At 48.3% G+C, this 24,472-nt stretch overlaps 1 protein-coding gene across 1 annotated transcript in view; it reads right to left on the minus strand.

The window, feature by feature from the left end:
* Positions 1 to 5,495: 5,495 nt before the first annotated feature.
* Positions 5,496 to 24,472, minus strand: part of arhgef38 (Rho guanine nucleotide exchange factor (GEF) 38) — a 76,655-nt gene continuing 57,678 nt past the window's right edge. Inside the window, exons 12-14 of the mRNA XM_080195863.1 lie at positions 19,197 to 19,395; positions 16,456 to 16,739; positions 5,496 to 7,809 (exon numbers count right to left, since the gene is read on the minus strand). Of these exons, the coding sequence (XP_080051989.1) occupies positions 7,624 to 7,809; positions 16,456 to 16,739; positions 19,197 to 19,395 (669 nt within the window). The 3' untranslated portion in view covers positions 5,496 to 7,623. The remainder of the gene's footprint in view (positions 7,810 to 16,455; positions 16,740 to 19,196; positions 19,396 to 24,472) is intronic.

Here is a 24,472-nt window from a genome sequence, read left to right on the forward strand (position 1 = left end):
CGGGAATAGAGGGATATGGACCGCATAGAGGCAAAAGCTCTTTAGTTTAGAAAGGCGTCATGTGTTGGCTCACGAGGGCTAAGGAGCCTGTTCCTGTGCTGTTCTTTCTTCTTATGTGTGACAAATTGTTAAACGTGATGTGGAGATGCCGGCGTTGTGCATCTTTGTAGAAACTTGATGTCTGTGTCCATATGCGCAATCTTCTTGGAGATCCTCTCCACTTGGAGCCAGCAGTTTGCGGTGTCGATGGTGGCCATGATAGGGAGAGCCAGCATTGACAAAAGGAGCCGAAAATGTTAAGAAAGCGAGTAATCAAGCATGTAGGTAGGAAACTTGGCTTTATAAATGGAGGCATTGAGAACACAAGCATGGACAATGGTTCAGCATCGACTAGAGTATTGCATCAAAGAGTGGACACTGCACTGAGGAAAGCTTTGAATTCATTGGAGACGATGGAAGTAAGATTTACAAGCATGTTTTCCAGGGACAAGGGTTTGTCAGTTACAGGGATGGATTGGCAACATCAGGCCTAATTTCCAATTCAGTAATGGAACGTCTACATAACAGTACCCATTCAAATTCAATTCAGCAGAAGATCAGGAAGCAGAATCAGCAACAAGAGTTAGACTTCTCCCCACCCCACCCCCTCATAACCCAGCTGAGACCAATGATACAAACTGCTGAGAATAGGGAAGCAGATTCACAAAGTCAGCAAGGAGACCAAGCACTGGGTAACTTTCTGGAAGGAGAAAATTGAAAAGGAGGAAGCATTAAACTTCGTGTGTGTGTGTGTGTGTGTGTGTGTGTGTGGAGTGTGCATGTTCTACCCGTGTCTGCGTGGGTTTCCTCCCACAGTCTGAAAGACGTGCTGGTTAGGGTGCATTGGCCTTGCTAAATTCTCCCTCGGTGTACCCGAACAGGCACCGGAGTGTGGTGACTCGGGGATTTTCACAGTAACTTCGTTACAGCGTTAAGGTAAGCCTTCCTTGTGACCAATAAATAAACTTTAACAATGGTTAGACCACATTCGGAATACTGCGAACCGGATTACACAAGGAATGTGGAGGCACTGGAGAAGGTGTTAATGCATTTGGAAGGATGGCAGGATATCTCGGTCAGGCACAACTGAAGAGGTCTAATGAAGGTTCTATCCATCAGCAAAGTTTGGGCAGGTGGGAGCTCCTTTCTCGAAGAAAGAGAGGCCTGAGGGGGTGACGAGAGAGGAGTCATCAAAATGACAAAAGGGTTTGATCAGGTAGATGTAGAGACGCTATTTTCCCTTGTAAAGGGGTCTAAAACCAGGGGCCACCTTAGTAGCGCCGTCACTGATAAATACAGCAGGGAATTCAGGAGAAACCTCGTTATCCCAGAGAGCAGTGAGAATGTGGAATTTGCTATCTTAAGGCTTGAATGGTGGAGGTGAGTAGCAAAGATACTTTGAAGAGGAAGATAAGAACATGAGAGAGAAATAGCAGAAGATGCTGGCTGGGTAAGACCGAGAGAGGTGGTGGGAGGCTCATGTAGGGAATGAAGGACAGCACAGGACACTGAGCCGGATAGTTTCTGTGCTGGAAGTTCTATGCTGATCTAGGCTACTGCTATTGGGATTGCCATCCCAGCCCATGAATCAATCCCCAGACCTTCCTCATAGAACCCCTACAGCACAGAAGGATGCCATTCGAGCCTGCACCAATAACAATCCCACCCAGGCCCTATCCCTGTAACCCCCATGTATTACAATATCAAGGGTAGGAGTCTTAGCTGGGTTGAAGAGCAGAAGGATCTTGGGATCCGGGTCCACAGGACTCTTAAATCGGCCTCGCAGGTGGAGGATGTGGTCAAGAAGGCGTATGGTGTACTGGCCTTCATTAATCGAGGGATTGAGTTTAGGAGTCGGGAGGTAATGCTGCAACTTTATAAGACCCTTGTGAGACCCCACTTGGAGTACTGTGCGCAGTTCTGGTCGCCTCACTACAGGAAGGATGTGGAAGCTATTGAGAGGGTGCAGAGGAGATTTACAAGGATGTTGCCTGGATTGGGAGGCATGCCTTATGAAGATAGGTTGAGGGAGCTGGGACTCTTCTCCCTGGAGTGACGAAGGTTGAGAGGCGACCTGATAGAGGTTTATAAAATGTTGAGGGGAATAGATAGGGTGGATTCTCGGAGGCTATTTCCCAGGGCTGAAATGGTCACTACGAGAGGACACAGGTTTAAGGTGCTGGGAAGCAAGTACAGAGGAGATGTCAGGGGTAAGTTTTTCACTCAGAGGGTGGTGAGTGAGTGGAATCGGCTGCCATCGGTGGTGGTGGAGGCGAACTTGCTGGGGTCTTTTAAAAGACTTCTGGATGAGTACATGGGATCTAATGGCATTGGGAGTTACAGATAGTTCTATGGCCTGGTAGGTATAGATGTGATCAGCGCAACTTGTGGGCCGAAGGGCCTGTTTGTGCTGTGGTGTTCTATGTTTACCCTGTTAATCCCCCTGACACTAAGGGACAATTTATCATGGCCAATCCATCTAACCAGCACATCTTTGGAGTGTGGGAGGAAACCAGAGCAGCTGGAGGAAACCCACGCAGACACGGGGAGAATATACACACTCCACTCAGACTGTGTCCTAAGGTCCGAATTGAACCTGGGTCCCTGGCGCTGAGGCAGCAATGCTGACCAGTGATTCTCAGACTCAAAGCCACAGAACAGGCAGAGATATTGCTTGCAAATAGGATCACTGTGTCACTCTTGGTACATTGATCATATAAACCCTACAGTGAAGAAGCAGGCCATTCAGCCCATTGAGTCTGTACTGACCACAATCCCACACAGGCCCTATCCCTGTAACCCCATGTATTGACCCCACCAATCCTCCCCCCAACTTACGCACCTCGGGACGCTAAGGGGCAACTTTAGCATGGCCAATCCACCTAACCCGCACATCTCTGGACGTACAAATGGTACCATCTTCTGGACACTGATTATCTCCAAGATAAACAGTGACCAGATATCTGCAACTTGATATTTTGTTTTAAAAAAGTGTGCGTGACAGCAGGTTCAAAGAATGCACGCAACACATCGTTTAAGCTGAAGTGACTCAGCAGTTTATGAATTTAAGGCACTCAAGTGGTTCAATAAATTCCACGTTAATAAACAATGAGTGGAGATAGAGGCAGCAGGACGATGGGGCAGTGTGTAAATTATCTTCATGGAGTTTGACCTAATTGCGATTTCAAACATGTTAAAGGATAGAAAATTACTGAGGGTGGATGATTTTGTTTTTAACGCATCAACTTTCTGATGCTGTAAGCTCAGCAATGAGAACTCGCCTTCTGAAATAATCCATCCTCTTCCTCACTGCCATTTACTCTTCCATCCCATTTTCTGTTGATGCAAAAATAAATTCTCCACCCAATGCAAGATACAGAAAAATAACCATTTTATAGTGCAATTCATTCAGAAAAGTTTGGAACGCGGTTACAAATCAAACATCTTGTGCATCAATTTGTCCAAGGATTCTTCAGTCAACCAGATAAATACACGGGAAAGCAACAAATGTGCCAATGTTTGAAATGCTAAACACATGAAATTTCCACAAGAGAAACAGCAAAACGGTTTGAAATTGTGCGTACAACTTCTACACATTAACCCAGCAGTCATCCCAACATTTCCTGTACCTTATCAGCAAAAGATTCTAGGGAATTATGGAGATTGTCGATTCAGGTTCAATAACTGGGTGAATCTTTTGATGGGATGGAGTGTGTTTGAGGAGTAGGTTGTTGGTTTGATGATAGAGATTTGGATTGTCCCCACAGGAGGAACGTTTACACTGCACTGCCTGTACTGCTAGAGTGTGGGGAATCATTCTGTGACCACTGGGACTGTGAAGGGGAACTGTTTGACCGAGCCCTACAGATCTGTCAATGGATGGAAAAATGACCGTTAGTTGTGACGGACCTTCAAACATCTCCTGCTCAAACACGGGAGGAACAAGGCTTGCAATCCATTCCTATTGCAAAGCTTCTGTGTATAAGGTGGTGAAGGAATTACATCAAACTGGTAAAAGGGCAGCTTAAAGAATATCAAAATGTGTTACGCTGCTGCTTATAGCAAGTCTCTCAGACACTCATACTTTAACAGACAGACACTCACACCCCCAACAGACATATACACACACACACTCACAAACCAACCTACACACACACACATGCATACTCACACACCGACATACAGACACACTCACTCACACCCCTCAGTTTCCTGGTTTGAAGCAATCTCACTCAGCACCCTCACACACGTCTCAATATTTCGACCCTCGCTGTCGATACCTGCAGCTGTGCTGTAATCTATTACATCCGGCTCTCAGTAAAAACAGGGTTATGAGAAATGGTGTAAAATTTCAGTGCAACATTTATATATAAAAAAAAAGGAATATTCCCAAAGGAAACCGAAGCCTGGCACCTTGGCATCCAGTTACCAGGCAACCACTACCTGCTACTCTCACTGCTGTTTTAACGACTAGTTCACTTAAACCTTCCAGCAGAAGATGTTACCTAAACATCAAAATTGAAAAATTAGAGAAAGGCACCACAGCTCGGGCAGAGTTTTCCCAAAGAATTTCAAAGCGTCATAACAGGGAGAAACCGGGAGTCCTCCGCGCTGATGGTCCGGATGAGCTCGGCTCTGCACCCTTCCAACTCTCTGTCAATTATTCCAACGGCTGGGAGCTTTGCACCAGTGTGGGGCGATTGGGAGGGGATGGGATGAGGTGGAGGAGGTGGGGTGGGGTGGGGGTGGGGGGGTGGTGGTGGTGGGGAAGGAGGCAGAGCCTAAATCCACCGGTGAAACCAGTCCCAGAACACTCAGGTGCCATTTCACCTCGATTTGCCAGTGAACTGGGAGACATCCTTCCTCTCCCCCAGGCATCAAACCACCCCCCCCTCCACTCCCTCCCACACCCCCCCCCAACCAATGGACACTGCCAGGGTGCCAGGTGGGCACTGCCCAGCCATGCCCCAACCGCCCTGGGGGTTTCAATGGCCTCAGATCCCCCTGGCATGGTTATGGCCTCCTCCTGCTCCTATCTTCTATGTTTCTTTGGCACCTGGTCCCTGCTACTGCAGAGATTCTTGCTGGTGTGATCTTCACCGGCGTTGAACTCCGTAATGACTTGGAGATCCATAAGAACATAAGAAATAGGAGCAGGAGTAGGCCATCTGGCCCCTCGAGCCTGCCCCGCCATTCAATAAGATCATGGCTGATCTGTCGTGGCTCATAAGAACATAAGAAATAGGAGCAGGAGTAGGCCATCTAGCCCTTCGAGCCTGCCCCGCCATTCAATAAGATCATGGCTGATCTGTCGTGGCTCAGTTCCACTTTCCCGCCCTCTCCCCATAACCCTTAATCCCCTCTCTTATCAAGAACCCATCAACCCTCAGTTCCACATTCCTGCCCTCTCCCTATAACCCTTAATCCCCTCGCCTATCAAAAACCTATCAAGATCCAGGTAATCTGACGGTAGTGTGCCGGTAAAGTGGAGCCGGGGAGATGGCAATCTGATTTGCAGCGGGCGTGAATCAGAGTTCTGGCCTCTCACGCTACCTTTCTGGCTAGCCACGCTGATCGGTGGGTGCAGTGAGCTGGTAAGATCATGTCGCCTCCGTGTCCAAATTCAGCATTTGGTTACGACCGTCAGATTTACGACTATCTGGAACTGATGGACTGAGGTCCTGGGTTAATGACACATTACAACATTAAAACAAAACAATCAAACTGGATAAAAAAACCACAAGGCAAAGAGGAAGGTCAGCGCAATTTAACAGTGACATGGGACCCAAGACAAAAATCACTCAAAGTGAATTATTAACTTCCATGGAAGCGAGCCCATTGGCAAGAGTTTAGTGTGGAGCTCGGACCAGCTAAACACAACTAACCAGATGACACTGAGCTATGAGGCAGTACCAGGAAGATTTTCTGCTTTGTATTAATTGTTTAACAACTTGGTGGCTTTCGAAGCCAAGTCAGAAGTCACCAAGAGTCCTCTGGGACTGTAGAGGGGCTGACAGAACCCCGACAGTGCAGAAGGAGGCCATTTGGCCCATCAGGTCTGCACTGGCTCTCCGACAGAGCACCTCAAAGCATAAATAAAAACGTTAATTCATCTGTTAAAATAAGAGTGCAGGAATTTGGCACAAGTGTGCTCAGGCAGAGTTTGTGGAATAACATAAATGTTCCCCACACATTCCAGTAACACGACTGGATAATCGGGTAGCTCTTTCAAAGAGCTGGCACAGGCAAGACGGGCTGAAGGGTCTCCGTGTGAGCAGTATTATTTTACACTATTTGAATTCCATAGATGTTTGAGGAAGAGTTGTTGCTTAAAAATTCTACTTCATGTCTAATGCTCAAATGAACGTGTGGGTAACACTTACATCAGTTGAGCAGATGGAGAGATACCAAAGCACCAGTGACAGTACCTTCTGAACTAATAACGGGTCTGACATGGAGAATTGAAGACAGGGTACAGCATTCTCAATTTTCTGAGATTTGAAATTGATGCACCATTGGGTGAGAGACACAGGAGCGTAATGGAAATGTCACTGGACCAGTATCCAGAGGCCCAGGCTAATTCTCCGGGAAAGTAGGTTCAAACCAGAACCCCAGGGCAGCTGGTGGAATTTGAATACAGTTAATAAATCTGAAATCTTAACTAGTCTCAGTAACGGTGACCATGACAACTATCATCAATTGTCGGAAAAACCCATCTGGTTCATTGATGTCCTTTAGGGAAGGAAATCCGCCTTCCTTATCCGGTCTGGGTCCAGAGCCACAGGAATGTGGTTGACTTTTAACTGTCCTCTGACTAAAACGACTGAGCAAACCACTCTGTTCCAGGGCAACTAGGGATGGGCAATAAATGCTGACCATGCCTCGTCCTTTGAAAGAATAAAAAATGTAGCATTTTATATTCTTAGGCCACAATGGCTTTAATTTAAAAGGTCTTACTCCACAGGAGTAACATTTCATAGCAGCATCTAGATTTTGGTCCAAAGAATAAGGATCTGATTTCCCACTGGTTGTTATACTGGACAAGTTGCAATAAAAAAAACAGAAAATGCTGGAAAATCTCAGCAGGTCTGGCAGCGTCTGTGGGGAGAGAAACAGAGTTAACGTCTCGAGTCTGCGTAATCTGCTTCAGAACTGGAAGTGGATTGTTGCATTTCTTTTACTTTTGTTGATCTCCCTGCACACGAATATACACACACACGCGCACACACACACGGACAAAGGGACACTTGGGAACACAGTCCATACAAAGCTGCTGAGTGCTAACAGTTTCTTATCCTTCATTTAAGTTAAACTTCATTCCATTTCAAGTGATTTGATAATGTGTAAACGTGGGTGTCCTGGGTTTGGTGGAACAGGTGATGCTGTTACGACCGGAAGCTGGAGAACGGGGAATCAGACAATCACAGTCGCTGGAGAAACCTTGGCCACGTCTTTTCATTATCGTTTTCACGTCTGGTAAAACACACTTGACTCCTTCGCTGTGATCAAGTGGACCAGGAGTGTGACCACAAGAACGTCTTTCTGCCCCGTGAGCACCTCGCGAGGTCTTCACGTGTTGAACCTTCACGCGTAGGACATTCTTCCCAGGTAGTTGGCAGGCACGTAACCCCGTTTCCCTTTCACTTCAGCCAACCACCAATCTGTGTTGCCACTCAAATCACTGGGTTTCACTATCTTTACCCGCTCGTACTCCTGGAGACTGAGTTCATGTTTACTCCGCGCTTGGAAAGGATAAACGGCATAAAAGATCTGTAGAAGGTCAAACAGAAAGCTCCATTAAAAAGTTAAAAGTTAAAATTTATTTATCAGTCACAAGTAAGGCTTACATTAACACTGCAATGAAGGGTGGAATTTTACTGGCACGCCTGCCCAAGTTTCACACGATCCCGCCCAAGGCCAATAGAGAATTCCATTCTCCGAGCTCCACCTGCCCTGGAATCGGGGCTGGCATGCTGGTAAAATTCCGCCCTAAGTTATTGTGAAATTCTCCTAGTTGCCACACTCCGACGCCTGTTCAGGTAAACGCGCAGTATTTATCCTGTCAAACCCACTGAGAATCCGATATCATTCAATCAGACCGCCTTCTCAATTCCAATGAGTCCCAAACTGTTAAACCTTTCCTCATTAGACAATCCCTCCATACCAGGGATCATCCTCGTGAACCTTCTCTGAACTGCCTCCAATGAAATAATATCTTTCCTTCAATAAGGGGACCAGATCTGCTCTTAGTGCTCCAGTCTCACCAGTACCTTGTAAAGCTGCAGCAAGACGTCCCTGCTCTTATACTCCAACTCCCATGAAATAAGGGCCAACGTTCGATCAGCGTTCCTGGTGACCTGCTGCCCCTCGTGTGTTTTCTGTGTTTCCTGCACAAGTCCCCCCAATGTCCCTTTGCGTTGCAGCTCTCTGCAGGTTTTCTCTATTTGAATAATTCTGTTCTTTTGTTCTCTGTTCCAACATGAACAGTTTCACATTTCCCCACATTATCCTCCATTTGCCAACTTTCCCCCCCCGTTACTTAGCCAATCGAAATCCCTTTGTAAACTGTTTATATCCCTCTCGCAACTTGCCTTTCCTATTATTGTGTCATCTGCAAATTTGAGAGAAACTCTCCCATAGAATTTCCCACACAGAAACAGGCCATTCAGCCCATTTGATCAATGCTGATATTTATGCTACACCTTGCCCTTCTCTTTCATTCATCTTCCTACACGTGAACACACACACACACACACACACACACACACACACACACACACACACACACACACACACACACACACACACACACACACACACACACCCCCCCCCCAAAGGGACACAATCCATACAAAGTCCACCCCATCACCATCTCCTTCTATTGCTCTATCCCTCATGTGTTCATTCAACCTCCCCTGAACTGTATCTGTATTGTTCACCTTGATCACTCCCCGGGGGAATGGGTCCCACATTCTCCCCACTCCCCGGGGGAACGGGTCCTGCATTCTCCCTGGGTAAATACATTTCCCCTGTATTTGCTTCATTTGTGACTATTTTGTAAGTATATCTTGCTAGTTTCAGACTGCCCCACAAGTAGAAATCTTTTACCATTTTATGTACCATCATAATTTTAATGCCTTGCCGAGTTACTCCTGGTTAATCTTTCCTGATTGTTAAAACCCTGAGATCCCAGAAGATAAAGATCAGTATCTGAATCTTTACAACAACCAACTCCTCCCTTCCTAATTGAGTTTGGATTAGTTTAAAATATTAAATTAAAATCATGCGACATTTATAGGCTTCCAGTAATAACCTAATTTGCTGTTATTTTGATGTGGAAATGCCGGCGTTGGACTGGGGTGGGCACAGTAAGAAATCTCACAACACCAGGTTAAAGACCAACAGGTTTATCGGTAGCACGAGCTTTCGGAGCGCTGCCCCTTCATCAGGTGACTGGGAGTTGGGTTCATAAATAGGGCACATGTAAACATAAACTCAATTACAAGATAATAGATGGAATGCAAGTCATAGAAACGCATAGAAATCATAGCGGTAGCACAGTGGTTAGCACTGCTGCTTCACAGCTCCAGGGACCTGAGTTCGATTCCCAGCTTGGGTCACTGTCTGTGTGGAGTTTGCACATTCCCCTCGTGTCTGCGTAGGTTTCCTCCGGGTGCTCCGGTTTCCTCCCACAGTCCAAAGATGTGCGGGTTAAGTTGATTGGCAATGCTAAAATTGCCCCTTAGTGTCCTGAGGTGTGTAGGTTAGAGGGATTAGTGCGTAAAATATGTGGGGATATGGGGGTGAGGCCTGGGTGTGATTGTGGTCAGCGCAGACTTGATGGGCCGAATGGCCTCTTTCTGTATGGTAGGGTTTCTATGATTTCTATGAAAGATAATAGATGGAATGCAAACCCTAACAGGTAATCAAGTCTTTACAGATGCAGAGAGTGCGAATGGAGAGAGGTTTCATCACAAGGTGAAGAGGTGTGAATTGTCTAAAGCCAGGACAGTTAGTGAGATTTTGCAAGTCCAGGCAAGTCGTGGGGGTTACAGACAGTGTGAGATGAACCCAAGACGCCAGTTGAGGCCATCCTCATGTGTACGGAACTTGGCTATTAGCTCCTGCTCAGCAATTCTGTGTTGTGAAGGTTGCCTTGGAGAACGTTTACCCGAAGATCAGAGGCCGAATGCCCGTGACCACTGAAGTGTTCCCGACTGGAAGGGAACACTCCTGTCGGGTGATTGGCTTGAGACAATTCATACCTCTTTAACCTGTGAGCAGCGCTCCGAAAGCTCATGTTACCAAATAAACCTGTTGGGCTTTAAGCTGGTGTTGTGGGACTTCTTACTGTTGCTGTATTTTATTAACTTTAAGTAGAATCATTGCTGAAATAGCTCTGATAGGTTTAATAAGAAGAAATTGTTTCCAAACACAGAAGGCTCGGTAACTGGAGAACACAGATAGCTGAGACCATCAGATAAGTGAGCAGAATTAGGCCATTTGGCCCATCGAGTCTACTCCACCATTCAATCATGGCTGATACTTTTCTCATTCCCATTCTCCTGCCTTTTCCCCATAACCCCAATCTCATTAATCAGGAACCTATCTATCTCTGTCTTAAAGACACTCAATGACCCGGCCTCCACAGCCTTCTGTGGCAAAGAGTTCCACAGATTCACCACTCTTTGGCTGAAGAAATTCCTCCTCATCTCTGTTTTAAAGGATTGTCCCTTTAGCCTGAGGTTGTGCCCTCTCTGGTTCTAGTTTTTCCTACTAGTGGAAACATCCTCTCCATGTCCACTCTATCCAGGGCCTCGCAGTATCCTGTAAGTTTCAATAAGATCCCCCTTCATCCTTCTAAACGCCAATGAGTGCAGACTCAGAGTCCTCAACCGTTCTTCATACAACAAGCTCTTCATTCCAGGGATCATTCTTGTGAACCTCCTCTGGACCCTTTCCAAGGCCAGCACATCCTTCCTTAGAAATGGGGCCCAAAACTGCTCATAATACTCCAAATGGGGTCTGACCAGAGCCTTATACAGCCTCAGAGGTACATCCCTACTCTTGTATTCTAGCCCTCTCAATATGAATTTGCCTTCCTAATGCGAGTTATAGTGTGGAACGCACAGAGAGTGGTGGAGGCAGATTTAATAGTGAGCCTGACTAAGTGCCTGTACAGTTTCCTGTAGGCACTGACAGTGCCTGTCGAATAGAATTAAAAGATCCAAATGAGGGCATTGTGAGCACCCCTCACCCAGCATAACCAGGCGCCAATTCTAAAGAGTGGCTCAATCTCTGTGCTCAGGGACAGCACCCTCCCCTCCCCCCGAGCAGGGAGCACCACCAACCCCTCACCAAAGACAGGCACCCTACCCCGCCCCCCCCCCGCAACACCCACAAATAAAGAGTGACCACTCCACCCACTCCCACACCACACAGGCACGAGGGTGTCTGGGCCTGATCCTCCCCCCCTCCCACCTCAGGACCCCCAGTCAGTCACTCACCCCTCCCTCAGACTCCCCTCCCTCAGCCCCCCTTTTGGATCACATGCCTTGGCAGTAGTGGGAGGAAGTAGCAGGGAGGGCCAGGGGGCTGAGTGGGGGGGGGTTGGGTCACCCTGATGCCTGCGTGGGTGTGCGTGAGCATGTGTGTGTGTGTGTGTGTGTGTGTGTGTGTGTATCTGTATGTGTGCGTGTGCGTGTGTGTGTATATGTGTGTGTGTGTGTATCTGTGTGTGTGTGTGTGTGTATCTGTGTGTGTGTGTATGTGTATCTGTATGTGTGCGTGTGCGTCTATCTGTGTGTGTGTGTGTGTGTGTGTGTGTATATGTGTGTGTGTGTGTATCTGTGTGTGTGTGTGTGTATATCTGTGTGTATCTGTGTGTGTGTGTGTATATCTGTGTGTGTGTGTGTATATCTGTGTGTGTGTGTGTGTGTGTATATGTATGTGTGTGTGTGTATCTGTGTGTGTGTGTGTGTATATCTGTGTGTATCTGTGTGTGTGTGTGTATATCTGTGTGTGTGTGTGTATCTGTGCGTGTGTGTGTGTATCTGTGCGTGTGTGTGTGTATCTGTGCGTGTGTGTGTGTGTGTGTATCTGTGCGTGTGTGTGTGTGTGTATCTGTGCGTGTGTGTGTGTGTGTATCTGTGCGTGTGTGTGTGTGTGTATCTGTGTGTGTGTGTGTGTGTGTGTATCTGTGCGTGTGTGTGTGTGTATCTGTGCGTGTGTGTGTGTGTGTGTATCTGTGTGTGTGTGTGTGTGTGTGTATCTGTGTGTGTGTGTGTGTGTGTGTGTATCTGTGCGTGTGTGTGTGTGTGTATCTGTGCGTGTGTGTGTGTATCTGTGCGTGTGTGTGTGTGTGTATCTGTGCGTGTGTGTGTGTATCTGTGCGTGTGTGTGTGTATCTGTGCGTGTGTGTGTGTGTGTATCTGTGCGTGTGTGTGTGTGTATCTGTGCGTGTGTGTGTGTATCTGTGCGTGTGTGTGTGTGTATCTGTGCGTGTGTGTGTGTGTGTGTATCTGTGCGTGTGTGTGTGTGTGTGTATCTGTGCGTGTGTGTGTGTGTGTGTATCTGTGCGTGTGTGTGTGTGTGTGTATCTGTGCGTGTGTGTGTGTGTATCTGTGCGTGTGTGTGTGTGTGTGTATCTGTGCGTGTGTGTGTGTGTGTGTATCTGTGCGTGTGTGTGTGTGTGTGTATCTGTGTGTGTGTATCTGTGTGTGTATCTGTGTGTGTGTGCACGTTGAGGGGTTGGGGAGGATGCCCCTCTTTTCTAAGATGTTGGGTGGTGCTCCCCTGACCTTTGGAGCCCAGTATGCCGTGTCCCTGTCTGTGAGCAGCAGCGATAATGCCTGCCCGATGCCATTGCCATTTCGATCATCTCAGGTTTTAGGAGCAGGAAAAGGCCTTCCATCCCATCGAGCCCGTTCTGCCATTTAATCAGATCATGGCTGATTCAGCTTAACTTTTTAAAAATTTATTTGTGGGACATGGGTGTCGCTGGTTGGGCCGGTATTTATTACCCGTCCCTAATTACCCTAGAACTGAGTGGCTCGCCGGGCCACTTCAGAGGGCAGTTGAGAGCCAATCACATTGCTGTGGCTCTCACATGTAGGCCAGACCGGGGTAAGGACGGCAGATTTCCCTCTCTAAGAGGACATTAGTGAACCAGATGGGTTTTTCCGACAATGGTTTCATGGCCATCAGTAGATTCTTAATTCCAGATATTTTTTATTGAATTCAAATTCCACCATCTGCTGTGGCGGGATTCGAACCCGGGTCCCCAGAACATTAGCTGAATTTCTGGATTAATGGTCTAGCGATAATACCACTCGGCCACCGCCTCCATGTCTCCATCTGTAAGGTTGTGTACCCATTAACTCGGGCTAACAATAACCTATCAATCCCCAGATTTTTGGCGGAGAGAATTCCAGATTTCCACACTCCCCTCGGTGTGAGGAAGCGCTCCTTGATGTCACAACTGAGTGACCTGGCTCAAATTTTAAGGTTCCTTCCTCCCCTTTGGTTTGAGTTTCCCCCATCAGAGGAAAGAGTTTCTCTCTATCTCACCCTGTCAAATCTTTTCATCAGCTTTTAAATGCTTTGATTAGAATACCCATCCATTAATCTTCTACTTCATGAGGAAACCACAGAGGACACCGCAACACTGAACATTCATAACTCGAGGCCCCGTCAAAAACTGATGAATCATTATCAAATTTATGCTGAATCATTTCACGAGCTTCTCCGGAAAGATGAAAACAGCTTACTAACGCACATGAGCTGCTGTTGAAATCGTACACGTGGGAATCTCACCCAGTCACGGGATCTCGGCAACTGCATTTATTTCCAGGAGTCAATACGCAACTAAACCAGGTTCTGATGGGAGAGGGGAGTGAGCTGGTCAATGTTAGGCAGAGCCGACGTAAGCGTGAGCTGTAACAAGGAGTGAGAACTCACTCACTGAGCCGGATTTTCCCACCTCCACCCCAGTGGCCATCGTTCCGGGCAGGACAGGAGAATCCAGGGAGCTGCTCTGACTTCTAGTGGCTCTTCGGATTTCCCTGTCCCGCCTGTGACGATGCCATTGGCATCAGGGCTGGAAAACCTTGACCACGTAACTGTCTGCTGCACATCACCGCTGTTATTATACACGACTTCCGTTACTTTTAACAGCAGCCCCGGGTTTCTGGGCAGGGAAACTGATGCTGACTTTGGGCTGAGCTGCCAACATTCCCTGGATTTACTGGGAATCACCAGCAATTTCCTGGCCCGTGGGTAGCTGGGGCTTTTATTGAGGGGATGTTTGGATTTTAGTTTTAGTTTTCCTGGTGTGAAGGATATTCGCCAGTGGACAGTGATTCTAGAATCACAGAATCCCCATAGTGCAGAAGGAGGCCATTCAGCCCATCGAATCTGCACTGACAACAATCCAACCCAGGCACTATTCGCATACACCAAATATTTACCCCTGCCAACCCCTTTAAACTACTCATCCCGGGACTCTAAGGGGCAATTTACCATGGTCAATGCACCTAACCAGCACATCTTTGGAGTGTGGGAGGAAACCGCAGCACCTGGAGGAAACCCATGCAGACATGGGGAGAATGTGCAAACTCCACACAGACAGTGACCCGAAGCCGTGATGTCTTGTCCCTGTTTTAGGCATGAATCATTCTCTTCTTGAACATTTGTGGCCCACATTACTATTTCACGTTTAGCAGTGACACTCGAACTTTGTCTGTCCCGGTTTTAAATTCTCAGAACAACACGGGCAAAGAGTTCCTTTGAAACCTCCGGAAGTTGCTGCGGACAAAACTTTCCGGCATCTTCTACATCTGCTTAGCACCAAGACACTTAACATTTCATCTTATCAAAACGGCAGTGTTTCCCACAACGTGATTCCATTTATTGATTACATTCACATGTTTTGGGATACAGTGAAAATATTGCACTCCCTCAGAATCTCACTGAACTATATCTTTGTCCTGTGGGTTCCTGAAGTCTGACTCTGTGCTCCCAATATCTGCTCCAGCGATATTGGAAATGGGCACTGGCGCTGTCCACTAAATTTAATTCCGCACGGTGATTTGCAGTCTTTGTGACCTCTCCGACGGGCAGGATGTTTGGTTGGTGGGGGTTCCGTGCTCCGTAACCTGAAGGATCGGTGGGGAATGCATCATAGAATTCCTACAGTATGGAAGGAGGCCATTCAGCCCATACCGACTGCAATTCCACCCAGGCCCTATCCCTGTAACCCTTATTTATCCTGCTACTCCCCTGACACTGGGGTCAATTTAGCATGGCCAATCCGCCTAACCTGCACATCCTTCGGACTGTGGGAGGAAACTGGAGCACCGAGGCGAAACCCACACAGACACTGGGAGAACGCGCAGACATCACACAGATGATGACCCAAGGCTGGAATTGAACCTGGATCTCTGGAGCTGTGAGGCAGCAGTGCTAACCACTGCGCCACCGTGCATCCCCAAGTTGGTCTAAGGTCAGACTTACAACCCCTGCCCCATCATCTCAGGAAGAAGCCTGGCTTTAGGGAGCTGCCAGCCAATCAGATTGGAGTCCCAGCAGCGCTGGGTTTGATTGGTGGCCTCTGCTCTTTCCCAACACCACCTCACCCTGTAAAAGGTGCTGGCTACCCAGCTGGCACGGGCCTCCTCCTGGCGTGGGCCAAATAGCAGTGGGGTGGGGTGCGGGCATTATTAAGTCACCATAGGGCTTCAATTGACCCAAGGGTGAGGAACGGCCCAAAGCTTCCACTGTCCCCTGTGAAACGGGGGCCCGGTTAACGTGGCAGCTCAGTAATACACAGGCCCCAGGCTGCATTGTACCATCCATAACACAAACCGGCCTCCCATCCACTGACTCTGTCTACCCTTCCCACTGCCTTGGCAAAGCAGCCAGCATAATTAAGGACCCCCACGTACCCCGAACATTCTCTCTTCCACCTTCTTCCTTCGGGAAAAAGATACAAAAGTCTGAGGTCACGTGCCAACCAACTCAAGAACAGCTTCTTCCCTGCTGCTGTCTGACTTTTGAATGGACCTACCTCGCACTATCTTTCTCTACACCCTAGCTATGACTGCAACACTACATTCTGCACTCTCTCCTTTCCTTCTCTATGAACGGTGTGCTTTGTCTGTCTAGTGCGCAAGGAACAATACTTTTCACTGTACGTTAGTACATGTGACAATAATAAATCAAACCAAACAAGACCCCACTTTCAAATCAGCCCCCAGTTGTAAAACATCATTCTGTGAGCCAGCAATCCACCTTAGAAAATGTTTCAGGAAACAACACTGACACCAAGTTTCAGTCTGTGGTCGGAAAGGAGTTGAAGGGTGAGTCAGACTATAGGTTAGACCGCCTCGCAGCTTTTAAACAGCTGACCCACTTTACCTGTTGCTCTCCCAGGTCACTGGAACTGTCGTTATTTCCGGTGAGCGATGTCACCTCCGGGGTACAAGGACTCGCTTCCTGAGAACCGTTTAGTGGGCTGTCACTGTCGCTGGTGTTAAAGCACAAACTCCTCACGTGGATGGCCTCCCCGCAGTGCGAAGGCACAAACAAACTAATGTCATCAAAATCCCCATCCGCCACCGACCCGTCCGTGGACGCTCCGTTCTGCCCGGTCGAGGGGTTGTATGGTTTCAGGAATGATGAATACACGTAGCCTTGCGCCGCTGCACGGAATCAAAATCAGTCACAATTTGCCCCTTTGATATGGAGTCACAACACATTTCCCAAAACTTTTACCAGGTCACAATCGAACGGGATACATCCGACAAAGGTCATAACTGATTCAAACCATATTGTTATTATCCATTATCTCTCATACCATCATCATTTGGAGTCCTTACGCACTAGTCGCTGGAAGTAAGTGTGCAGGTACAGCAGGTAGTAAAGAAGGCAAATGGTATGTTGGCCTTCATAGCGAGAGGATTTGAGTATAGGAATAGGGATGTTTTGCTACAATTGTACAGGGTGTTGGTGAGGCCACACCTGGAGTATTGGGTACAGTTTTGGTCTCCTTATCTGAGGAAGGATCTCCTTGCTATAGAGGGAGCACAGCAAAGGTTTACCAGGCTGATTTCTGGGATGGCAGGTCTGTCATATAAGGAGGAACTAAGTGGGTTAGGATTATATTCACTGGAGCTTAGGAGAGTGAGAAGGGATCTGATAGAAACTCAAACAGAGTTAGACAGGGTCGATTCAGAAAGAATGTTCCCGATGGTGGGGGAATCCAGAACTAAGGGTCATAGTTTGAGGAGAAGGGATAAATCTTTTAGGACTGAGGTGAGGAGAAATCTCTTCAGGTGGGGAATGTGCGGAATTCACTCCCACAGAAAGTAGTCGAGGCCAAAATGTTGTGTGATTACTGGGAGGAATTAGATATCACTCTTCGGGCTAAAGGGATCGAGGGATATGGGGAGGAATGGGGGGGGGGATCAGATGTTGAATCTGATGACCAGCCGTGGTCAAGGTGAATGGCGGGGCAGGCTCAAAGGGCCAAATGGCCTACTCCTGCTTCCAGTTTGTCATCTCAGTTCCTGCTGTGGGGAGGGCTGATTCCCTCTGTTTCAATTGGAAAAGCTGGAGACAAGGCAAATGCAGATCTTGTTCCCAATTCACTGCCACTCGCTCTGATTAACCCCTGACTCTCCCTCCCTGTGTCTGCGATTCCTTGCTGGAAGGCGCAGTGCCGGGTTTCCCCCCCCCCAGTGTGTGAGGGATCTTGTGCGAGAGGTTGCAGCTGTGAAATTCAGCCCAGGTTTTCCTATCTCGCGCTGATGAAGAACCAGGAAATGAGTTAATTTAATCCAATCTCATCAAACCAGCCAGGGAATCTGATCCAGCATTTCTGATAGCACCGTCTATACTCGCAGAACGATCCAAAGCAACATCTGGCCAATTAAATACTTTGGAAATGAGGTCAGGGCAAGGGCATTGAGCATGTTTTTGTGATGTTAGTTGAGGGTAAATAATTCCCTTGGATTGGTAGGGGGAGATGGTGGGGGGTGGGGCAAGGGTAGTCCCCAGGGGCCAGGGGTTAGTCCTCCAGAGTGGGGGGTGGGGTAGCCCCAGGGGCCAGGGGGTAATCCTCCAGGGTGGTGTGTGGGGGAGGGGCTAGTCCCCAGGGGGCGGCGGGTGGTCCTTTTGGAGGGTAGGGGCAGTGGGTGTGGGTAGACCCCAGGGGGGTAGTCCTCTAGGGTGGTGGGGGGGTGGGGGTGGGTAGGAGTCGCCCCGGGGGGGGGGGGGGGGGGGGGTCATCCCTAGGGGGTGGGGATAGTCCTCCGGGAGGGGCAGTGGGTGTGGGTAGTCCTCTCGGGGGGGTCATCCCCCGGAAGCGGGGGTAGTCCCCGGGAGGGGGGAAGGGGGGGCAGTGGGTGTGGGTAATCCTCTCGGGGGGGTCATCCCCAGGGAGCGGGGGTAGTCCCCGGGAGGGGGGAAGGGGGGGCAGTGGGTGTGGGTAGTCCCCAGGGGCCAGGGAGTAGTCCTCCGGGGTGGTGGTGGGGGGGAGCAGGGGTAGTCCCCGGGTGGTCATCCCCAGGGAGTGGGGGCAGTCCTCTGGGGGGGGGGGGGTGGGGTGGGCAGCGGGTGTGAGTAGTCCCATGCTCTCCTTCGAAATATCGCCTCAGATTCTTTTACTTCCAGCCAAGTGGGCAGACAGAGGCCGGAACTTTCCGGCAGTTCGAGCTGGTGGAATATTCCAGTCCCATCTGCCGTGCACCACCCCCCCACTCCCTCGCCCACCATATATGTTTCCCAGCACCGAGGGGTGCATTCTACAGGAAACCGTATTGGCGGGACTGGAAGACCAGCCAATGGCCTCCATGAAACATGGGGTGGGTTGTGTGGAAAACCCTGCCCAAGGTCTCAGTTTTTAAAATGTCTTATCCGGGAAACAGAATATGTAAGGCTCACTCCCAACATATTCAACTTAAAAGTTACTCCTCAATAAAAGTTACACTAGGGTCAAAATTTCCGATAGAACAATCCCAAGGGAATGGGCTTGTGGGGGAGGGAGTCGTTTTGGCTCATCTAAATCTCTAATTCCAGGTGAGCAACAGACTAAAATCAGTGAGAACATGAACAGAATTCAGCTCAGTCTGTGGTGACAGGCTGTGTGGACCACTTACTTCCCGTGTTAACCAGCCACCGGTTCACACTCCCCAGAGGGTCTTGCTTCTCCAAAACAGCCACAATTTCACCCTCATGGAGAGATGCGTCTAAATCCTGGGCGGCGTTGAAGTTCCGCTTTGCTTGGAAGAGTTTGTCGGGGCTGTGGGTCGCCAGGAGCTTAGCCCGGTCTTCTCCAGTCTGATGGGGTACTTCAGGCTTGAGGGCAACAGAAGCACAACAAGTACCGGTAAATACCCCACAACAAATCCACAGCGTCGGTTTGACACACCTCCAACGACATTTTCACGTTGCATCTCCTACTGAGTTTGTCTGGTTCGGTCACAACTGGCCACCACACTTTCAGGAAGGACGTGAGGGACCGCAAGAGGAAGCGGAGGGAGATTTCCCAGAACGATTCCAAGGATGAGGAGGTTTTAGTCACAAGGTTAGATTGGAGAAGCGGAGACTGTTCTTCTTGGAGCGACTGAGGGGAGATTGGATAGCGATGTTCAAGATTATGACAGGCTTAATTAGGGGAGACAAAGGAAAGGCCTCGAAGGGGGTCCAAAAGGAGTTTCACAAGAATGAAGTGTCTGTTATATGAGGAGTGGTCGAAGAGTTTGGGTCTGTACTCGATGGAGTTTAGGAGGAGGAGGAGGGGGGGGGACCTTATCGAAACTTACAGGATACCGCGAGGCCTGGATAGAGTGGACACGGACAGGGTGTTTCCTCTAGCAGGAGAGACTAGAACTGAAGGGCACAGCCTCAGGGCGAAGGGACGCTCCTCCAAAACTGAGATGAGGAAGAATTTCTTCAGTCAGAGGGTGGGTGTGTCTGTGGAACTCGTTGCCACAGAGTGGAGGCCGGGTCATTGAGTGTCTTTAGGGCAGAGATGGATAGGTTCTTGATCAACAAGGGGATCAAGGGTTGCAGCGAGAAGGCAGGAGGGCGGGGATGAGAATCCTGTCGGCCATGATTGAATGGCAGAGCAGATTCAATGGACAGAGTGGCCTAATTCTGCTCCTATATCTTATGGTCTTATAGAAATCTGTCCTTTCAGTTGATGGTAGATAGCCTAGGAGACACAGAGTGACGGTTTTTGTTGCCTTAAGGAAAGCAGCTGGGTGAATTTGATGGGCCAAATGGCCTCTCTCTGTGCAGTAATGATTTTGTGAGGTGAATGTTAGTGTACTGCCCACCATGGGAATCAGAGTGGGCAAGGGGTGGGTCATGGAAAGGCGTGTGGACACTGGGGGTTGGGGGGGGGAGGTGGTGGATTATCCAGTTTCGGGGTGAGTGCGCCCTATGACTCTACAAGTTAGTTGGCAGTGGTTATAATAACAGGAAGTGGTGTAGATACCAACCCAACCACGGACAATACAAGATATTGTAAATTCCTACATCGAAAATTGAAGGCTCGAGCCAGTTAAATGACCAAGAACAATGTAATTAATTTTGTATTAGCAAGGGAATCAGGGTTATAGGGATAAGGCAGGAAGTGGAACTGAGGATTTATCGTAACAGATCAATTATTATCTTATTGAGTGGTGGAGCAGGGTCACTGGGCTGAATGGCCTACCCCGTGCTCCCACACCTTTTGGTCTTAGTTGGAAACAGAAAGATTAAAATGATACTGGGATAAGTGGAAGTTTAACTGGTCTGTGGAAATGAATGATCTGAACTGACCAAAAACCAGTGTGGATAAAGAGATTCTGTTACGAATTTGCAGCAGAGTGACGGAACGAAGCTTCAAGCTCTATTACTCCTTATCTGTCCATATCGTTCCTTTTTAAACAGCGAAACTCATGTGAAGTACAAAGGCCCCCAGAACAGGAGGACATGGTGGAAACTGTAGAAAGCAGGAGAATGATGAGATCGAGAGGTACTGGTTAATGAGCTACCTCAATCAATCAACAAGTTGATGAAGTGGGTAGACGAGCATTGCAGAGCACAAAGTTCATGGATCCGATTCTCTGTGAGGGTAGCAATTTGGTCGTGAATGTAGCCCAGTCCATCACGCAAACCAGCCTCCCATCCACTGACTCTGTCTACACTTCCCGCTGCCTCAACAAAGCAGCCAACATAATCAAGGACCCCATGCACCCGGGACATTCTCTCTTTCACCTTCTTCCGTCAGGAAAAAGATACAAAAGTCTGAGGTCCCGTACCAACCGACTCAAGGACAGATTCTTCCCTGCTGCTGTCGGACTTTTGAATGGACCTACCTCGCATTAAGTTGATCTTTCTCTACACCCTCGCTATGACTGTAACACTACAGTCTGCACCCTCTCATTTCCTTCTCTATGAAAGTATACTGTGCAAGAAACAATACTTTTCACTGTATCCCATACATGTGCCAATAATAAATCAAATCCAATCACAGTCACAGTGATAGAATTATATAGATTTACAGCACAAGACTAGGCCATTCGGCCCAAATTGTGATGATGTTCCAAAACAGCCATCTCCCATCTCACCCTGTAACCTTCCAATCTCATCCTATCGCAGTGGTGGGCAACCTGCAGTCTGGGGGTCGCGTGCGGCCCATCTGGGTTCTGAGTGATAGCCAAGTTCTGCACACATGAGGACGGCCTCAACCAGGATCTTGGGTTCATGTCACACTATCTGTAACCCCCACGACTTGCCTGGGCTTGTAAAATCTCACTAACCGTCCTGTCTGGAGACAATACACATCTCTTTAACCTGTGCTTAACCCTCTTTCCACTCACATTGTCTGTACCTTTAAGACTTGATTAGCTGTAAAGACTCACATTTCAACCATTATTTTGTAAATTGAGTGTGTGCCTTTATATGCCCTGTTTGTGAATAGAACTCCCACGCAGCTGACAAAGCGGCAGAGGTCCAAAAACTAGTGGCTTTTGCTACCAAGTAAACCTGTTGGACTTTAACCTGGTGTTGTGAGACTACTTACTGAATTCAGGGTAGACCATTTGATACGGAGATAAGGAGACATTCCTTCACCCAGAAGGTGGTGAGTCTGTGGAATTCATTATCACAGGGAGTAGTTGATGCCAAGACATTGAATGTATTCAGGAGGAGGCTGGATATAGCACTTGGGGTGAATGGGTTCAAAGTTTACGGAGAGAAAGCAGGATCAGGCTATTGAGTTGGATGATCAGCCATGATCGTGATGAATGGTGGAGCAGGCTCGAAGGGCCAAATGGCCTCTTCCTGCTCCTATCTTCTACATTTCTACGTTTATCTCATCCTCACAACATTTCAATCTTTTCTCGCTCTTGTTTATCTGGCTTTTCCTTTAAAGCAGCTACATTGTTCATCTCAGCTCTCCCTGGGTTTGAATACTCAATATCCTATGAATATTTAACATTACTTATGGTTCCTGTCCGGAATCAATGATGCTTCTGAGCTCTCTAGCCGTGCAGCAAGCTGAGAGTTCTGTCGGGGTGTACGTCAGCCCCACACAGTTACAAACATGAGCAATTCCAACACATCCCAGGACAGTTACAGCACGTCGAAGGCTAGTTGGCCTTTCATGTCTGTGCTAGCTCCTTGAAGGAGTAATTCACCTTGTGTCAGTGCCCTGGCCTTTCCCCAAGGTCCTATCACTCATAGAATCTCCACAGTGCAGAAGAAGGCCATTCAGCCCATCAAACCTGCAATGACAGCAATCCTAACCAGGCTCCATCCCCAAATTGTCTACCTTGATAATCCCCCTGACACTAAGGGGGCAATTTAGCACAGCCAATCCACCTAATCCACTCATCTCTGGAGCGTGGGAGAAACCCGGAGGAAACCCACAGAAAGATGGAGAGAACGTGCAAATTCCACACAGTCACCCAAGGCCGGAATTGCACCCGGGTCTCTGGCACTGTAAGGGAGCAGTGCCAACCACTATGCCACCATGCCATCCAATCCTGTGTTACAAAACGTTTTAAGAGGGAGTCATGCGTCATAGAAACCCTACAGTGCAGAAAGAGGCCCTTCGGCCCATCGAATCTGCACCAACCACAATCCCACTGAGGCCCTACCCCCATATCCCTACATATTTTACCCGCTAATCCCTCTAACCTATGCATCTCAGGACACTAAGGAGCAATTTTTTTAGCACGGCCAATCGACCTAACCTGCACATCTTTGGACTGGGGGAGGAAACCAGAGCACCCGGAGGAAACCCACGCAGACATGAGGAGAATGTGCAGACACCACACTGACCGTGACCCAAACCGAGAATCGAACCCAGGTCCCTGGAGCTCTGAAGCAGCAGTGCTAACCACTGTGCCACCCAATATATCAACACCTATTGAACTTCATTACCGTTTTAAAGATCTCTTATCGACTCTGCCCTCAGTCTTCTTGTTCCTGCAGAGTGCGAGTCTCTGGCTGTTCTTTGCTACCTGAATGCTACTGCCTCTCGCAAACCTTGTGCATCTCCAGTGCCTCAATATCCTTTCTCTAGCACGGAGACCAGAGCTGCCTACGGTGCTCATTCTACACAAACTTAACGCAACTTCCAGCCCACCTGATCTGTGGAGGGGACAGTCAGACAACAATACCAACTCCCCTGATCAGTGTCTAACTCCGGGTGCTATGGGGGTTGTGGGGGGGGGGGTGTGGGGCTGTACGAGCGAGGCAAGTTCAAACCTGGCCTGTGACATTCCATATCATCGTTCAATCAGCCAGCACTCGTTTCTGGAAATACTCGTTCGCACAAGTCAGACAAACACATTCCTAAAGACAGTAACAGAGGTTTTACAGCATGGAAACAGACCCTTCAGCCCAACTTGTCCATGCTGCCCAGTTTTTTACCACTAAACTCGTCCCATCTGACTGGGGTGGGGGTGGGGGATGGAGGGGGAGGGGGGTGCAATAAATCTGTTTGAAACATGCCTCTGATGGAAGTTATTGAAAAGGGCTGATGTTTTAAAGTGACTCTTTTACCCCTATCAAGACAGACTAAACAGTCTAGCTCTGCATTTCTTGGAGTTTAGAAGATTGAGGGGTGACCTCATTGAACCATATGAGATTAGGGTCCTCTGGACTCAGAACGTCAGCTCTTTTCTCTCTTTACAGAGGCTGCTAGACCTGCTGCGATTTTCCAGCATTTTCTCTTTCGGTTTCAGATTCCAGCAATCGCAGAAACTTGTTTTTATGTCACATTAGGCATCTCGATCTTCAACAACCTGTTCTGGTCCCTCCCATGCGGCCTTTTTGGTTAAGAAATTCCCCCAATGCCTCTACTTTCTCAGAAGACTAAGGAAATTTGGCATGTCAGCTACAACTCTCTCCAATTTTTACAGATGCCCCATAAAAA

The sequence above is a fragment of the Carcharhinus amblyrhynchos genome, chromosome 1, assembly GCF_965287045.1.
Source record: "Carcharhinus amblyrhynchos chromosome 1, sCarAmb.v2.hapA, whole genome shotgun sequence".
Classification (NCBI taxonomy): Eukaryota; Metazoa; Chordata; class Chondrichthyes; order Carcharhiniformes; family Carcharhinidae; genus Carcharhinus; species Carcharhinus amblyrhynchos.